We start from the raw sequence: 18361 nt of genomic DNA, 5'->3' as shown, positions 1-18361 counted from the left end.
CTCTAAGAAATACAGCTATAAGCCTGATACCAAAAAGTAGACTGAGATCAAGTATGAAACCTTGTGCTGGCGCAGCAGAAATGGCAGCAGCATTAGCATGCCACCGTCGTGAACAATCCACCACACGTCTATGTTCCCCTCGCTAAAGCGCTCTTGGTTTTGTGGGAACATGTCAATATTTTTAGCCACCATCAAAGCTTGCTGTGCTGCAGTGGTGTCTCGGATCGTATCTGCAGGAATAAAGAGAAGAGTCATTCAGCAGGCATCCACACCACTCAAGAATTAAGGCAAAAATATCTAAAAAGCCATGACAATACACAACGGGCTAAGCCTGGAAGGTTCCTTTTAGCAAATGGAATGTCAATTGTCAACAAATAGAAAAACCAACCCCACTCTGAAGACGGAGGTCATACCCCAAATGTTCTCCAGGCAAAATCTTTGGGCAAATTTACAGGGAAAGAGAAAAGGAAAAGCCAAAGGCTTTCAAGAAGCCAATCCTTTTATGAGTTGTATGATGAAGTCAAAGCCAAATGAACTAGGTCATTATTAGCATCCAAATTCCATATGTAGTCCCTAATTATCTTAAGATTCCATAGAATGCCTTGGTAGTATGCATTCATGGAAATGAAAGAGTACGAAAAGGCAATAAACCAAACCAACCAACAAAATTCTTCCATGAGAAGGGATTATCTGATTGTTTCCATGACTCTGGCCATGCCATAAGAACAGTGTTGTGCTTCATGCCACCCAAACCAGCAGACTGAATCAAGTGGGACATTCCATCTCTCAAGCTGGAAGAGACCACCAACTGGCAAAATCCTTTAGTCTTTTCTGCTCCCATCAGAGACCGGATATTCTAGTAAAAATAAGAAATGGAATATCACTGGCAATGAAAAGAAAAATGTCTGTATCTAAAGCATGGTTTCAGCATAGCAAAGCAGGGTGGGCTTAACACTGTGGTGGTGGATTCTTTTCCCAATTATTTATTTTGAGTGATTTTTAAAAAAAATATTTTCGTGGTAGTATCATGTCTAATAATAAATGGATAAAAGAGCTGAAAGACAGCTTTCAAAAGAAGAACAGCAAACTATTAGTAACTATATAAAATAATGCTCCATATCAGTATTAAAAATACAAATCCAAACAATTCTGAGCCTCACTCCCAATGTAGCAAAGATGGAAAAAAGTAAACTTTGGAATAGCTACAGAAATAGAATAACACTACTAATAAAGTTAGTAGCTAGGAATTGGTTTGACCATTCTGGAAAATAATTCATAATTATATCTAAAATATTATTAAAATATTCATATACTTTGATCCAGAGATACCAATGCCAGAACTAAGTACATATCATAGGAAATTTTCCCATATAAATAAAAAAAAATATTCAAAATAGCATTTTGTATTAGCAATGAATTGGAAGCAAAGTGGATTATTCACTGAATGGATATACTTTGTTTCTAATAAACAAAAGAATGTGAAGAATTCCAAGAAACTTGGGAAGATCTTTATGAATCACTGCAAAATGTAAGTTAAGAAGAACAAGTAAAACATATACAACTATAATAAAAAGCCTAAGACTTAATGCTATATGGTAATAAGCACTCATGGTCCCAAAGCAGAGATGAAAAATGAACCTCTCATCTTTCTTTGCAGCAATGGAGCACTAAATAAATATACTGTCAGGTCTTTTTGACGTGTGGTTAATTTTGCTGAATTACTTTTATCTTCCTTTGAAAAAATATTCTAACAAGGTAAAGCTCACTGAGTAATAATGCAGGTAAAGAATGGATATATTTCAGAATGAGAGTGATGTGGAAAAAATAAGTGATAGCCTATTTTTTTCTTGTTTAAAAGAATAACGATTAATGAAATTAATAACCAATCCTCTGAGTTCTAAAATAATACCATTAAATCTGCCACGGATGGCCATCTAGGCGTCTCAATGGATAGAGAGCCAGGCCTGGAGATAGGAGGTCCTGGGTTTGAGCTTTGTCTCAGACACATTTTATCTGTGTGACTCTGGGAAAGCCACTCAACTCCCTTGCCTTGGAACTGATACTTAGTACTTATTCTAAGACAGAAGGAGATTTTTAAAAAATGTCTGCCATGGAGTATTTTTTGGTTCTGTAAATAATGTCAGTATAGCACAGTGAAGAGAGCATTTGGGTCTAAAGTCAAAAGAAATCAGAGGATCCATGTTGATATCCCAAACCTGCTAATTTCTGCTTGTGTGACCATAAGGAATTAATATCCAGAAAGGTACAGAATTGGCTACCGATAAAATGAGAAAGCGGTCTATTACCTCCTAAGGCCCCTTTCAGCTCCCAATGTAAAAAGTTGCTCTGAGAAAGACAAAGAGCTTTATGCATGTTTGATTGGGGTAGGTGAAGCTGAATATACCTGGGCAATCATGTAGTACTACTATTCTAAACTGCAGCTGTAGAGAATAAAGCCAGTGTGGCGGGGGACAGAGAACGAAATTCAGTTTTCTTTGCAGGTGAAGACACACAGCCACAAGCTTCCCCCTTATTTCATCTGGATGGCTTTTTCTCACTTTGCTCTACGTATGTGGTTAGTTTAAAGCTTGGCCATAATGTTTCACATCCAGCAATCCTTTCTGAAATATTTGTGAGGTATTTTATGAGGTTTAAAAATGAAATACCAGACAAATGATACACGGTACACCAGACAAAACAACCTTGGTGTTGTTTCTTTTATTGTTCCCCCATGCAGCAGATTTCTGGGGCACTGGGGCAGCATTTGGGCTTTTAAAGATGAGTATAAACTGTATATATGGAATTCAATAAATTTTAGCACAAAAGTTGCCATTTAGTTGTTTGAAATTCACACCATTCTACATATTTTAGAAAGCATTTTCCAATTTTTAACAATCAAGCAGAAGATTGTATTAAAAGAGATCTAATAGCAACAGGGTTTCCAAGGTAGGGAAATACAGACACGTAATTTCCTTTGGAGTTTGGTTTATTGTCATGCATCCATCATGGATATCTATACTGGGGAAGGGGAGGAACCCTCAAAAGTGTGATTACTGTGATTACTACGGAAGATGTCACCTCTTACTTTATATACATATTAGAATCAAAAATGAAACATGTGGAAACAACATGCCTGTAAGTTTAGATTAAGAAAACCCTCAAGAAGAAGGCGGGGTTGGGGGGAGAAGGACTACATTCCCTAGATATCCATGATGAAGGTGGCTTTTAAAAACAGACTAGATTTCTGTTGATAAACTTCCACACTTTTATTTTATGCCCCCCACCCACCCAAGAACTATTCTTTAGAAAAATAAAAAACAAAGCTGGGGAGAGGATAAGGGGCTCATAGGCTGAGACTGACAGTGTTCCATTCTCCCATCTCTGCAAATAAAGGAGGGAGGTGCATTCTGTTGATTTTTCAACTAGTGTCATTGAAAGATGTTTGAAAGGCCAATTGAACTTATAAAGCTAATCAAAGCCTACTACAACAAACAGCCAGTCACATTATTTTATTACCTCATTCCCCCCATCCCCCCTTGTCTCTCACTTAATTTAAATGGATTCTTAGGGGTTATAACCCAGAAGGTCAGGACACGAAGCAGCTAGCTTGTTCCAGAAGGACTCCTCTTTGGGAATTCTTGTTTCTTCCACAATAAATGCAATGATCTTTCTAGTTTCTAGTTCTATTACAAACAGCAGGATCTTCCATAAAGAACCTATTTTAATGGCAGGTGTTATATTTATTATATTATAAAAGTGTTTCTTTGAATAGTCATTAAACTGTCCACATGATAGCACATGGATGCCAACAGGTTCAATTCTATCTAGTGTTCCAGATACCACTACTGGGGTCCTTTTTCTGATGCTGCTTGTCCAAAAAGTCCTGGTGCCTAAAATTCTTGAGTCTTACTTTATTGTAAGCATCCTTACTTCCCTGCAATTAAACCCCAAACACTCCTTCCCTCCCTCCCATATCAAGGGCCATGCCTATAATATACAAAAACACAGTTTGTGGATGGATCTGCTCCAAAAGGAACTGATATGAAACAGCAGAAATATGTTACCATTGTGGGTTTAGATTCAGAATACCTGGATTTGATCATCTATAAAGAACTATATCATCCTGCAGGTGCTATTGTAAAGATTAAAATTTTAGGGAACTGAGGCAGGTAGAAATTAGTTTCTCTCTGCAAGGAGTATTATTTTTATGAGGTTTATTGAAGATTAAGAATTAAAGAAAATACAAGCAAGAGAAGCACGTGCTAGGTGGGCCATGAGGCCCACCCAAATTTCACTCACATCATGAGAGGCTTCTGCTTGCCAACAGAGCCACGAAGAGAAGAGACCCCGCCGAGGGCGGAGACCCTTTAAATCATAACCTGCTCTCACCCAGGTGAGAATTCAGTGAGATTACAAAGCATTCTGGGGAAGTGGAACAAGGAATTCTGGGGATTGAAGTCCTGGATTCAAGTCCATTTTTACACTATGTGAAGGTTTCATTGTGTAAAAGCTATTCCCCTGCCCATATGATGGAACATAGATCCCAATAGGGCAAGCTACATCTATTATTCTAAAAATCACCACTACGTGGTTTTTTTCCCCCCCTGAAGTTGCTTTTTCAGCAAAACCCATTGCAAAATTTTTCTAGTTTTATCTACTACAAGCATTCCTATTTCTTGCAACTAAACCTCTCCATACACTTCACCAATGATAAGGTCTATAATGTATAGAATAGTCTGAGTAGCAATCTACTCCAAATTAAACTGACATGGTAGAATACAAATATGAAACATTAAAAACTGGATTCAGAACCTCAGTTTGAAAAACCTGTGTCACTTTAATAAAATGAGGGTAGGATTACATGAAATCTAAGGTCTTTTTCTAGTTCTAAACCTATGCTCATTAATTTTATTGATTGAGACTACAATTTTGGAGGAGGGGAGAGTGGGTGGAACAGAGATAGAAAGAAATATTGTGGCATGCTCTCACAATCTATAGCCTGGAAATTAGTTAAAGAACATAGGGAAAGTTAAAATTAAAAAAAAAAAAGTTTAATTCAAAACCTTTCACAAAATACTACCATACTTAATTGTCAATTGAATTAAAGAGATAAGTCCTATTAAGTGACCAAAACAGAGAGAGGGCACTGCAGGGACAAATCAGGAACATGTCACAGGAAAAAGTGATTTCTGCTAAGCTTTGAAAGATGACGATGATTTAACTAGAGATTAGTAAAGGACTATCCAGAAAGAAGCAAAGGCAGGGAGAAGGAAAGTATCAAATAAATTTAGGGCAGGGGTTCTTAACCTTCTTTTGTGTCATAGACCCCTTCTCAGGATAACGTTTTTAAGTACATAAAATAAAATTCACAGGACTACAAAAGAAATCAATAACACTGAAGTACAGTTATCAAAATGTAAAATGCAAAAACAAAACAACAAATCCAAGTTCTTGGATGCCAGGTTAAGGATCTTTCTACAAGAGACAGAAAGGAGTCTGGTCTGGCTAGTAAAGAAAATTCAAGAAAGCAGGAAACACTGGCAAAGTACAAAAAAAATCCACTGGCAATGCCCTAGAAGATAAGAACCTCAATAGAGTCTCACTTTCCATACTACAGGAAAGCACAATTTCAGCTCTTATTTCTAAAATTTAAAATCAATGACTGTCAACACACAAAAAAATTCTCTATCCCCATATTTCTCTAGGTTATGACCACTGACTCATTTACACTGCTAATTTCACTGTGCCTTCTGAAATCTTGAATAGATTTTATCAATCTCTCCTTTATTCTGGATTTCTTCATTCTGAACTCTTCCCACTTTCTTGGTAAATATAGGAAAATCTAACTTATATTAATAATAATAAGTATTATTACTATAACAGTTAACATTTACATAGCTATCTATGTCATAGATGACACTTATATAATTAAATCATTATGATTAGGTTTATTCTTGTTAGAGCTAACATTTATATGGTGCTTACTATGTGCCAAGCACTGTGCTAGGTGTTTTACAGCTATTATCTTATTTGATCCTCACAACAACCTTGGAGGTAGGTGCTATTGTTATTTCTATTTTGTAGATGAGAAAACTGAAGCAAATAAAGGTTAAATGACTTATGCAGGGTCACACAGCTAGTAAGTTTCTGAAGCTGGATTTTAATGAAAGGTTTCATGACTTCAGGTCCAGTCTACTGCTGATTTTTATTTTAAAGCATAAGAAAACAAACTTTTATTTTAAAACCCTTACTTTATGTCTTAGAATCCATACTTTGTATTGATTTGGAAGGCAGAAAAGCAGTAAGGGTTGGGCAATGAGGGTTAAATGACTTGCCCAAGATCACACAGGTAGGAAGTGTCCAAGACCAAATTTGAAACCATTAATCTTCTCCCTCCCCTTCTTTTTTAGTCCTGCTTTTCAGTCCAATGAGTCACCCGGCTGCCCTCTAAAACAAACTTCAAAATGAAAAGGGATGGGGAATTGTTGCTAGGAATCACCATTTCCTTCATTTGGCATCTTCCACTAAGTCTTTAGAACCAGAGCTTTAGCCAACACCTTCCATATCCATCTTTGATTATGCATTCATGTATTTATGTCACAAGACTTTTCTGTTCAAATTTCAGGCTGGCTTCCACCTTGCTATCTAGCCTACCTCCAGAGAGAGACCCCCCCCTACAATATAGTAGGTTAAGATCTATGAATTAAAACTCATTGCATGTTAGCATAAACTGACTGAGGTTATGAGTGATTGCCAACCAAGGAATTACTGCATTCCCGAGCTACACAGATTCCAAAGGATCTAGGCATCTGCTCCCCTCCACCGCTATATTAAGCTAGATGTCCCACGCTGGTGTGAATGAACATTTTAATTATTTTATCAAAATTATGCTGGCTGCACAAGGAATAATATCTTCTACCTACTACTGCTGCACAAGAGAAATAACCCACACTTCCTCCTCGATGACCCAGTGCTCACTTTCTAGCTTCCACCTACTAGGAAGTGAAACTTCACATATTTATATTTGGCTGACCGATGTTGTATGTCTGAAAATTAAGTGGGTGTTTGAGAAATTCTTAAGGACTTTAATGCTAACAGAGAACAAAAAGATCTGGTTGTCTCTAGGCAGATAGTTTCCTTCTTTAATCTTCTTTTAAGACCTGGAGGCAGGGCCTCTAATTTTGATTGAGAATATATTGTATGAAAATTACATTTTTGGGAACTAAGATGGCAGAGTAAGGAACGCACCAAACCTGCCTAGAGATGGGAAGCATTGGGTTCAAATTTGGCTTCAGATTCTTCCCCACCCCCCATTGCCTAGCCCTTACTGTTCTTCTGCCTTGGAACAAATACACAGTATTCATTCTAAGATGGAGAGTAGGGTTTTTTTTTTAACTATATAATTATTTGCATCATCTGAGTACCTCATAAGAAACCTGGATTTTTATTATCTCCATTCTGCAGACAAAAATTGAATCACAGTTTTTGTGAGTCAGAAAGCTGAGTTAAGCAATTAATTTACCCATGTCCAGCAAGTGGTCAGTGTTAGGGGCCGGCTGGCGCCCAGGTCATCATAACTCCAAATCTACTACTCTACGTGATGCCATATTGCTTAAGAGACATCCTAGGTTTCTCAACCCAGTCAGCTGAAATTACAGCCCCGTTGTCCTAAATATTAGAACACACTGTAATGGGAGACATTTCTATTTGGAGAAGAAATGTTTCTAAGGTTCTACAATATGATCACTAAAAGTAACCGAGATGTTATTCGTGTTGTTTCTGCTTTCGAAAAGGTTTATGTGTGCTGATTTTCAGTGCTGCATCAAATTTAAATTCAAAATATTGGACAAGGAAATCTTCATTCAAAAGTGGTTGCACTTTTGAAATAACACAACAAATTTTCTAACTATTGAAATGTTGGCTTGTACCATTTGTTCCTATTTGGCTTTAGATAACCAGGAAAAATTTCTTGGAGGGGGTGAAAAGAGGGGGATGGGTGGGTGAATACCTCTTCAGCTCTCTGGGCTTCTTGGTGTTTATCCAAGTATGTTCCCTCCAGGACAGAGCCCACAATCGTTAACCCTTTCCCAGCCTTCAACTGGGTATTGAATGAGAGTAACCTCGGATGTTTTACACACTGTTCTGAATCCAAATTCAGCATCACTAGAACTTGAGGTCTGCAATACAAAATAACATTAATAAGACAAAGAAAGGGAAAAAAAAAGTAAAATAAGTAACAGTGAATAAAGGATTTGCTTAAATAACTTTTGTCTAAATGGACCAGTAGAGTAAGGTTATTATTTGTTGGTTTGCAGCACCCTCTGCTGGTTAAAAGTACCTATCGTTTATTTATTATTTAGTAACGATTTATTTCATAACACAGGACTACTGGGTGTCAGAGTTTGAGAAGGACATCGATTAGCCAAAGAACATCCACAGGAGGGTAACCAGGACACGATGCCTCCAATGAAGACTCATGAAAATGAATGAATTGTGGATATTTCATCAGGAAAAGACTATCTGACTCACCCTGGAATGGGCAGCTTTCTGGAGAAGGGAGGTCCCCTTTATTGGAAGATTGAAAGCAAGGGTTGGAATGTGGTGACAGTCTTTCATCCCTGAATTCCAACATTTCCCTTCAGATTTCACAAAGAACTTTGTTTTGTAATTCACTGATGTACTCATTGTAGCCTCAACTTTTCTTTCCTGACTTCAAGCTCCAGGAGAGCAAGCAACGTTCTTTTTCTAAACTTTGTATCTTCTCTAGCACCTGATACAGTGCTCTACACAAAGTGGGTGCTTAATAAATGTTATCTTTTCAGTCACATCAAAGTCTGAAGACTTATTTGATAAAAAAGGGTTTTGAATAAATGCATTTAGCAACCAGATTTCTTATAGCAACTGAGTCATACTTTTACTATTATTATTATTATTTTAAGGACCCATATTACATTTAATATTTAATTCTTGTTGTGCTCCCAACTCAACACACTAAAATTTTAGCATACCAAGTAAAGCACTGACTGAGGTACAGATGGACACTACAATATGGGGACAAATAAGTAGATGTTTAATACTTTCTTAGCAGAAAGGGGTAAGGAAAAACTTACCTCCAGTTTTTAGTGTGTGGTGGGCCGTGTTCTACCCGAAGTAACGCAAAACGAGCAGCATTCAAAGATAAACCTCTTATTCCATCACCCCATTCTTTCTCAGCTCTTAAAAGGGGGGGAAAAACAACAAATTGAGCTTGAACTCACTTTAAAACAGTTGACAATCAATAAATAAATCAACTCTGTTAACTTTTTTCCCTCTATTAAAAAAGAATACTATTTGTCATATGGAGTGGCTTTTTGAGAAGAAGAATTTATGGGATACTACCATCAAGTAAACAGAAAACATCATTTACAAAAATCATTTTTTTTTTTAAGTTTGGGGGATTAGAGTTGAGCAGCAGCTGGGTGGCTCAGTGGACTGAGAGCCAGGCCTAGAGATGGGAGATCATGGATTCAAATCTGGTCTCAGACACTTTCTAGTTACATAACCCTGAACAAGTTTTATCCCCTGTTGCCTGGCTCTTATTGCTCTTCTGCCTGAGGGCTTAAACAAAACAACAACAACAAAAACAGTGATTGGACCATTCAACTTAATACCCTGAGCTAAAATATCTTGATCAATGTGCTAGCTTAAGAGTATACCACAATAAATCCCTATTAACGAATAGAAAATCTTTTGAAGACTGATAAAAACTTCATTAACAAAGATAAACATATAGATATGTTCTGTGATGCTACAAGGTGTAGGTTTATGCCTGTGATCACAAGAAATTATTAAATACTAATTAAATAATGCCAAATGTATATATCATAGTTAATAGGATAAAGGAAATATGCAAAGCAAAAGAGTCCCCATTTTCTCAATTCAACAGAAAAAAATTATTTGAAGGAAAGATGCTGAGATGACACTTCCTTGAGCTGCATGGCTGTACAGAAACACCTTTCCTCTCAGTAGCTCCTGGAAAGAGGCCCCCAAGCAGTCAACAGGTATATACTGAGTATACTACAGGTCAAGAACTGGAATTAGAAAGACCAAAGTCAAATAGTCCCTACCCTCAATAATCTAGCCCCAGAAAAGAGCACATGTGTTTATATAAGTATGCACAACACACACAAGGAGTCTTTTCCCTGGCTGCATTTAGACACCCATAATTATACACATAAAGAGAGAGTAAAAATATATAAAAGAGATAAAAGAAAGAATGTAGGGGGTGGGAGGGAAGAAAAGAAATGAGCACGTGGAGAATTGAAAGTTACTAAACTTACAAAGGTGGCCCTAGAAGGAAATTAGAGATTGTGAGAAGTATAGGAAAGGATGGAGTGCATTCTAGGCATGGGGAGCAGCCAGTACAGAGGAATGGAGATGGGAAGTAAAGATATCTGGGAGATATCTGCAACAGGTTCAAAAAAAAAAATTCTTTAAGTCACTTGTCTGCCCAGAGAATGTGGGAAAGGGAAATAATGTGTAATAAGGCAGGGAAAAGGTTTATTTGCCCTTAACAATTTGTGATGGGCTTTAAATGACAAACAGAAAAGTTGATGAGTTCAGAACACTTCACATTTTTGCATGAGGTTGGCCCTATTTCCTATCAAATGAGATGATAAAAAATAAAAACACTCAGGAAAGGTTTTTGGACAAACGTAGCTATGGATACTTGGAAGTCAGAGCTATATTTTAAGGCTGGTAAAAATGAAGCCAAAAAACAAGCACAATTAATGCTGTCTCAAAAGAATCATGATCAATTTTCCCTAAAAATGTACTTTGAGGACTCTACACTAAACAGCATAGACAGTAGAGACAAATTTGTACACGAAGTAGAAATGTTAAGGGTTATTGTATGAACAGAGTAGACTTCAAAACAGGTCACCAAGTGTGATGGGGCAAAACTGAGAATTGAACCTAGGCCTTTCAGTTGAAAAATCTAGAGCTCTTTCATCTGATAAGCTCTCCATTTCTTTTGCCCTTGCTTGATTTTGACTTAGAAAAGGTATCTGGTTTATAAAGATGTGTGAAAGGTGACCCATTGTAGCATTGGGGGCAATCTGAAGTGCCAACTTAGAAATGTATTTGTTAACACTCTTCCCTTCACAATTTCTACTACAACTTTCATTCTTATTAACTTTGTCCTTTGTGGACATTTTTTTAAAAATCAAGATGAAATTTCATTCACACTCATTGCACAGGCTAGAATTAAATTCACATACATCAGACAGAAATAAAAGAGAAAAAAGTAAATTAAGAAAAGGTCAAAGGAATTACGTTTTGTCATACATATCAACAAATCACACCCAAACACATTCATTTCCCTTCCCTGCTTTGCACAGCCCTTGGCCTTTTTACTTTTTTGTATAGTCCAGTATCAAAGAATGGTTTTATATCTTTAAAAAGTTTTATTGCATTGAAAAATATAAAAATTATTCTTAGCTCCTGGGCCAAAATGTACAAAAAAAGGCAGTGAACTGGATTTGCCCTTGGGATGTAATTTGCCATCTCTGGGCTGAAAGGAAAAAAAAAACTCAACTGGAAAGAGCTCAGGAAAAATAAAAGGGGGAGAGTACTTTTGTATTCAATATAGGCACACATGCATTCACACATACATAATACAGACAACCAATTGGCTGATATAATTTAGATACACATTAATTTGAAATTTCCCATATTCTTAGCACCACTCCCATTTTCTACGATTGCTAAGTTCATGAATTCATAGTAAACATGAACACTAGAAATAACAACTGAGAGAAAAACAGATTCACTTACCCTCTGTATTCAATGTATTTGTAAATACAGCCTGCGATAAGCATGGCAAACAAGGCGTAATACCAAGAGCAGATGAACATCAAGGCAAGACACAAGCTCATTCCAAGAAAGGACAGAGTCCTATAAAGAAAATAAGAATTTCATTTAAAAGTTATAAAACTGCATTATTTTCCTCCATTAAGTCTAATACTTCACTAAAGCATTTACCAAAAATGGGCTATGGAATAATAGAACTAAACCATTTTGCTCTATTCCTAAAAGTAAAAGAGCAAGGACAGGCAAGTTGATGAAAGGTAGAAAGTATAAAAAAAAAGGGGGAGGAGGGTAGGGGGAAGAACAGGGGATACAGCAGCTAAGTGGCTCAGTGGAGAGAGGGTCAGGTCTAGAGACAAGAGGTCCTTGGTTCAAATATCAACCCCAGATCCTGCTAGCTGTGTGACCCTGGGCAAGTCACTTAACTCCAACTGCCTAGTCCTTACTTCTCTTCTGCCTTAGAACTCAGTATCAGACAGACTAAGAAAGAAGGTGTGGATTTAAAAAAAGAGAGAAACTTATTTTACATGAGATATATATGAATCAGTAGCCCCCACTTGAACTAATTATGGCCCAAATTACAAAAATATTTAAGTGACAATGATAAGACTGTCCTGAATTCAATTAGAGATTAAAGCACTAATTAGATTTCAGTGTCAGAGTTTAATAAGCAAATATAGGACACATATTTGGGAGAGACACAATTGACATATGTGGTAGGCAGCATGGCACTATGGATAGAGAGCTGATTTTGAAATCCAGAAAATCCGGGTTCAAGTCCAGCCTCCCATTTATCCTGGCAGTCTGACCCTGGAGAATTGTGGGCAATCGTTTAAATCTGTAAATTGCAGGAAGAGATGCCATTCTGCATGAGCATTAGAGCTCCCTTACAAAAATAAAATCACAATGTTTGGAAATGACCAAATAAAATAATGCCTAAAAACAAATAAATAAACAAATAAATGAATGAATGAATGAATGAATGAATGAATGAATGAATGAATAATAAATAAATAAATAAACAAATAAATGAAAAAATAAATAAATAAATGAAATAAAGTCACAAATTTTATGAAAAATGACCAATATCAAGATGGGTTAACATATAATCTTTAACAGCAGATACCTTTATCCACTAGATGCTCCATTAACAATGAAAATACCTAGTGAATCTAATACATGATAGGCAGAAATAAATGTGGTATTAGCTTACCAGTGATAAAACTTGAAACGAGGGCGCCAGTTTGGGGTACGTAGAAGAGTCTGTACAGCACAAGCCAAATTCACAAACATATAGCACATGAGGAAAAACCTGAAGAGTACAATGTATACAGATCACACATCAATGGAGCACAAGCATCACAGCCTTCGATGATTGCAAAGAAACTAGGGACCAAGAGGTATCCAGTCAATTATCAATGGCCAACAAAAGTTGGGAAAGCATAGGAAAACTGAAGGTTGCCAAACCCTACCTGGTCCAAGCCATAGTCAAGAAAATGGCAGCTGCTGAGTATTGAAAATGTAAGCTATTCTCATGAAAAAGCCATCAATGAGCTTTCTTAGAAACCAAGTAGATTCACAAGTAAATTCTAAAAAGCACTTAATAAATAATAATATAATAAATTATGTTATATATAAATTTATATTGATGTATATACAAATAAATAATAAATGAAAGGATGATTAATCCCAATACTATAGAAATTATTTGGAAAAACAAACAAAAAAGGAGTCGTGCCAAATTCTTTCTATGATATAAATAGGGTTTTGATATCTACACCAAAAAGAACAAATATAGAAACTGTAGACCAACTATAGATCAAGTTCCCTAATAAATATCATAAAAAAATTTAAATGCAATAGCAAGGAGACTGTAGCAGAATTATCACAAAGATAATACATGTGAATTTATACCAGGAATGTCAGGCTGGTTTGATATTAGGAAAAGTATAAGCATAATTGAACATATCAATAACAAAAACAACTAAAATGATTATCTCAAGAGATTCATAAAAAAACTTTTGATGAAAAAAAAACCTCATTCCAATTAAAAACACTAAGAAAGCAGAGGAATAAGCGAGGCTTTCCTTAAAATGAAAAGAAGTATCTGTCTAAAACTAAGAGCACGCATTCTCTTTTTTGGGTGCTAAACTAGAAGACTTCCCAATAAGAGCAGGGATGAAGAAGGAAAGATACCTATTATCACTACTACTATTCAGCACTGTTAGTTACAGCAATAGTACAAGAAAAAGAAATTGAATTAGAATAAATGAGTAAACAAAACTATCACTCTTTGAAGATGCTCTACTTAGGAAATCCTAGAGAATCAACTAAAAAAAACTGAAATGATTAACAAAATTCAGCAAAAGCAGCAGGACATAAGGTTAATTCACATAAATCTTCAGTATTTCTACAAATCATCAATTCAGACCTCCTGTTTTTAAAAAAAAAAAGAATGTTAAAAATATTTTATTTTGTTAAAATGTATTATTATTAAAATATATTTTTCACAAAATATGTTTTGAAGGTTTAAAATATCTTTTCATTACAGCATTCGATAATGTTTTAATTCCCATTAATGACAACACTGTTCTTTGAATGATTTTCTCATTCTCAATCCACTGGATTACTTAATGTAATGTACTAATCCCACAGCCTAGCCAACCCTCTAATCCATTCAATTTGGTCTTTCTACTCTCCAAAGGCAGCAGCTTCTATAAAGCTTCTTCTTGATAACTTTAGCACAGAACTTGCCTCCTTCTATGGCCATGATCCATGTGTTGTTAGGAGAACTGAATTCAAAGCCCACTTCAATAACTACGACCACAGGAAAGCCTCTTTACTATTCTTGTTCTTGGTTTCCTCGTCTATAAAACTGGGGTGGAGTGAGCTAGATGACCTCTAGGCTCCTTCTAGCACATAGATAAGATCTAAAATGATAGATAGATAGATGGATGGATGGATGGATGGATAGATGGATGGATGGATGGATAGATGGATAGATGGATAGATGGATAGATGGATGGATGGATGGATGGATGGATGGATGGATGGATGGATAGATGGATAGATGGATAGATGGATAGATGGATAGATGGATAGATGGATAGATAGATAGATAGATAGATAGATAGATAGATAGATAGATAGATAGAGATATTTTATGTTTTTATACATTACACATTTTATTCTTTTAAGATTTTTATCCCACTCTACATTACATGTTTCCAATTAGTCTGGGAGCTCTGTGACTTGAGAGGGCATCTTCTTCCCACCCTCACATAAAAAGTATTGTGCTAAGATGAAAATATCAGGCACTTAATAACAAAACACATACTGGGTTGGCTTTAATAATTGCTCAAGTGTATTTTTAAGGTGTTAAGTTTTTAAAAATCAGAATGTTTATTATTAAAGAGGAAAAGGAATTAAGGAGTGAAACAATGGATAAGGAAAGGAGAAGAGAGTAGGACTTAAAAAGTCAAATTAAGTGTCATTCACAACATTTTAAAGTGTACTTACATTGAAAGAATAGGTGCTACGCTATCCAAGGAAGCAATTAGGATTCCTATTTCACAGATGAGAGCAGTAAGGAGTAAAGCCCATGTGGGCTCCCCATTTGCTTTCCCATGACCAAATACCTAATTGAAATAAAAAGTATAAATGAAGTAAGTCCAATTTGATGTGTAGGTATGACAAAAGATCACATTTCAATGCATAAAAGTACAATTTTTTTTGTAGTTAGGGCTGAAACAAAAAAGCATGCTCAGGTCTCTCTGCACACATAACTCAAACCCCCACATATGCACAATAAAACTCGAGAAAAAAAATAGCATATTTTTACCCAAATGTCCATATAACTTGAAATGAAGCCAAACATTAGAAGCTAAACTGCTTAGCTGCTTCTGAGAAGAAATGTCCAATAAAAATAAAAAGCTATTCTTAAAACTCTGCATTTGTCTTTAAAGATGGATAACTCTAGAGAGAACAGAACTAGTAGTCCTAAAAATTATTTTAGTTGGCACTATAATCAATGTGTATTCTGATGCCTGCAGACTCATGTACTGACATGAAATCTGCAAAGCAAAAGCACTGAGGCCCTAAAAACACATTCATTGATCATAATTATTCCTCATGGCTGAGCAGAAACTGTTTTAAGCCAAAAGTAATTCTGCAACATATATACATCCAGTTGGTGGCATCAGTCAGCCACTTTTGGAAGGATTTTTTTTTAGCCTCCAGAAATTCTCTCCTGTTCACTGCTCTTTCAATGCATTAATAGTAAAGATGGTGACTTTGTGCTCCTAAAGACCACGTCAATGGAACATGATGTTCTCCCTCTAACGTCTCGCGGGAGAGTCACTAGCTGTACAACTGCTGTCTAAGGGGCAAATCCAGCTAAGTTCAGAAAGTTTCAGAGCCAAAAACCATAATGTGACTTTAGAAGAGTTCAATGAATCAATTAGGGGCATTCAGGTGCTGCAATGAATAGAGCACCAGACCTGGAGTCAGGAGTATCTGAGTCCAAATCTGGTCTTAGACACTAATTACCTGGCAAGTCACTTAAGCCTTATTTGCCTCAATTCCTCATCTGTAAAATGGGAACACACTAGAAAAGGAAATAACAAACTATCCCCCAATCCCCCCCCCCCAAAAAAAAGGCCATGGAGTTTGTACATGAATGAGATTGCATGGAAACAAACACAACTGAACAACACTAAATCAAGTTAGACTTGGATTATAATGTGTATCAGCTGAAAGATAGCATCTATTCTAAAGAAGTCAAGGATCCATAAAATGCCAAATGGAAAATAGCGTGCTGTTAACATCTGCTAAAAGATATTATTATTTTAGCTGTGTCAAATCCAACCACAGAAATTTTTTAAAGCAGCAATTCCAACACACATCTTGAGCTATCAGGGAAAGGACACTATTCAGCGAGCAGGAATGATTTAAAGGTTCACATACATCATAAAATATCTCAAGAGAAAATGGTGGCTGAAACAACATATTTGTGGTGTTTTCCATCAAGAATTAAATCTAAAATAATATGTTCATTGGCAGAGAAACAATTCAAAGTAGATGAGACAACTGAAAGTTATTTTGGTGATGAAGATGAAAACTACATACTAGGGAGGAAACCTTTTTTTTTTTTTAAGAATATGATTCAAACCCAGAAATCTTTTCTTCTGAATTGCTCAACTCCATTTGAATTATCATGTTTGCTTTTTATGCACTGTCCTTTAAAGGCCTGAAAAGATAGTGAGGGATCTCAAAACATACCATCATACAATAGTTGAATAAACAAATCATACTAGTTTAATCAACAAAAATTTTTGTTTGGAGAGTTTGGAGGAAACATGATAGTAGTCCTCAAATATTGGTTGGACTACCATGTGTAATCTGAGGGAGTAAAATTGGGGGACGAATGAGTAAAAGTGATACTGAATCAAAACAATCCGTATAAAAATGAGCTTTCTAACAATGAATTTCATGATGAAAAAAGCTATCAACAACAACAGAAGGAACTGAGAGTATGAATGCAGATCGAGGGATATCATTTTTTACTTTATTTCCATCATGAGTTTTTTCTTTTGTGCGTGATATTCTTTTTTTAATTAGGCATATGGAAATATGCATTGCATGATAGCACAGGTATAAATGGGAAGAGATGGAGGGGAGAGAATTTGAAGAGTCAACTGTCATAAAACAAATGTTAAAAAATGTTTATGCCACATGTAAGTGAAGGAAAAAATACAGTAAAATATTATTAAGGGAGGAAGGAAATAATTAGAGCTGTCCAAAAATAGGATACTCTTTCCTTTTTAGTTTATGAATGAATTCACTATCCCTAGAAGAATATTCAAAAAGGTAAAATGACCCCCTCTTTAAAACATAACCCATAGGATTCTATGATAAATTAATTATCATAAAACATAAATAACACATAAATTATCTTGGTGATTGGCATATCTCATTGTAAGCCTTAATAAGTCATATTTGTATAATGTATAATTGCATAGTATTTGTATAATGTCAAGCTATTGTTTGGCATAATGGATAGATTATGGGTTTTGAGGCAGGGTGTTGCTATTCAGTTGTTTTTTACCCCATTTGAGGTTTTCTTGGCAAAGATTCTGGAGTGATTTGTCATCTCCTTTTCAGGTTTATTTTACAGATGAAGAAATGGAGACAAACAGGGCTAAGTGATTTACTCAGGATCACAGAGCTAATAAGTGTTTGAGACTGAATTTGAATTTAGGTCTTCCTGACTCTTAAGCACAGGACTCTATCTACTTTACCTCCTAGCTATCTTTAAGGCAGAAAGAACTTGGTTCAAATCCCCATCTGTGATATTTAGTGGATATTCTGGGCAAGTGATACCTCTCTACCTCCAACAACTTCTAAGACTTCTTTTCTAAGTGACAAAGGAGTTTTAATCTGCTTTCTAGGGAGTTTTCACACTGGGACTCCTCCCTATACTGACAAAAATCACAGACTTTCTGTTTATTGACAT

At 35.9% G+C, this 18361-nt stretch overlaps 1 protein-coding gene across 8 annotated transcripts in view; it reads right to left on the bottom strand.

The window, feature by feature from the left end:
* SLC12A7 (solute carrier family 12 member 7) overlaps window positions 1-18361 on the bottom strand; it is a 297083-nt gene that overhangs the window by 31865 nt on the left and 246857 nt on the right. For all 8 annotated transcript variants that reach the window (XM_056824325.1, XM_056824328.1, XM_056824329.1 and 5 more), the window contains 7 exons: window positions 15367-15485; window positions 13061-13159; window positions 11815-11934; window positions 9111-9215; window positions 8009-8177; window positions 661-856; window positions 61-230 (listed from right to left, as the gene is read on the bottom strand). In XM_056824325.1, the coding sequence (XP_056680303.1) occupies window positions 61-230; window positions 661-856; window positions 8009-8177; window positions 9111-9215; window positions 11815-11934; window positions 13061-13159; window positions 15367-15485 (978 nt within the window). The remainder of the gene's footprint in view (window positions 1-60; window positions 231-660; window positions 857-8008; window positions 8178-9110; window positions 9216-11814; window positions 11935-13060; window positions 13160-15366; window positions 15486-18361) is intronic.

This window comes from Monodelphis domestica, chromosome 3, assembly GCF_027887165.1.
Source record: "Monodelphis domestica isolate mMonDom1 chromosome 3, mMonDom1.pri, whole genome shotgun sequence".
Classification (NCBI taxonomy): Eukaryota; Metazoa; Chordata; class Mammalia; order Didelphimorphia; family Didelphidae; genus Monodelphis; species Monodelphis domestica.
This window is presented reverse-complemented; position numbering and strand designations above follow the sequence as displayed.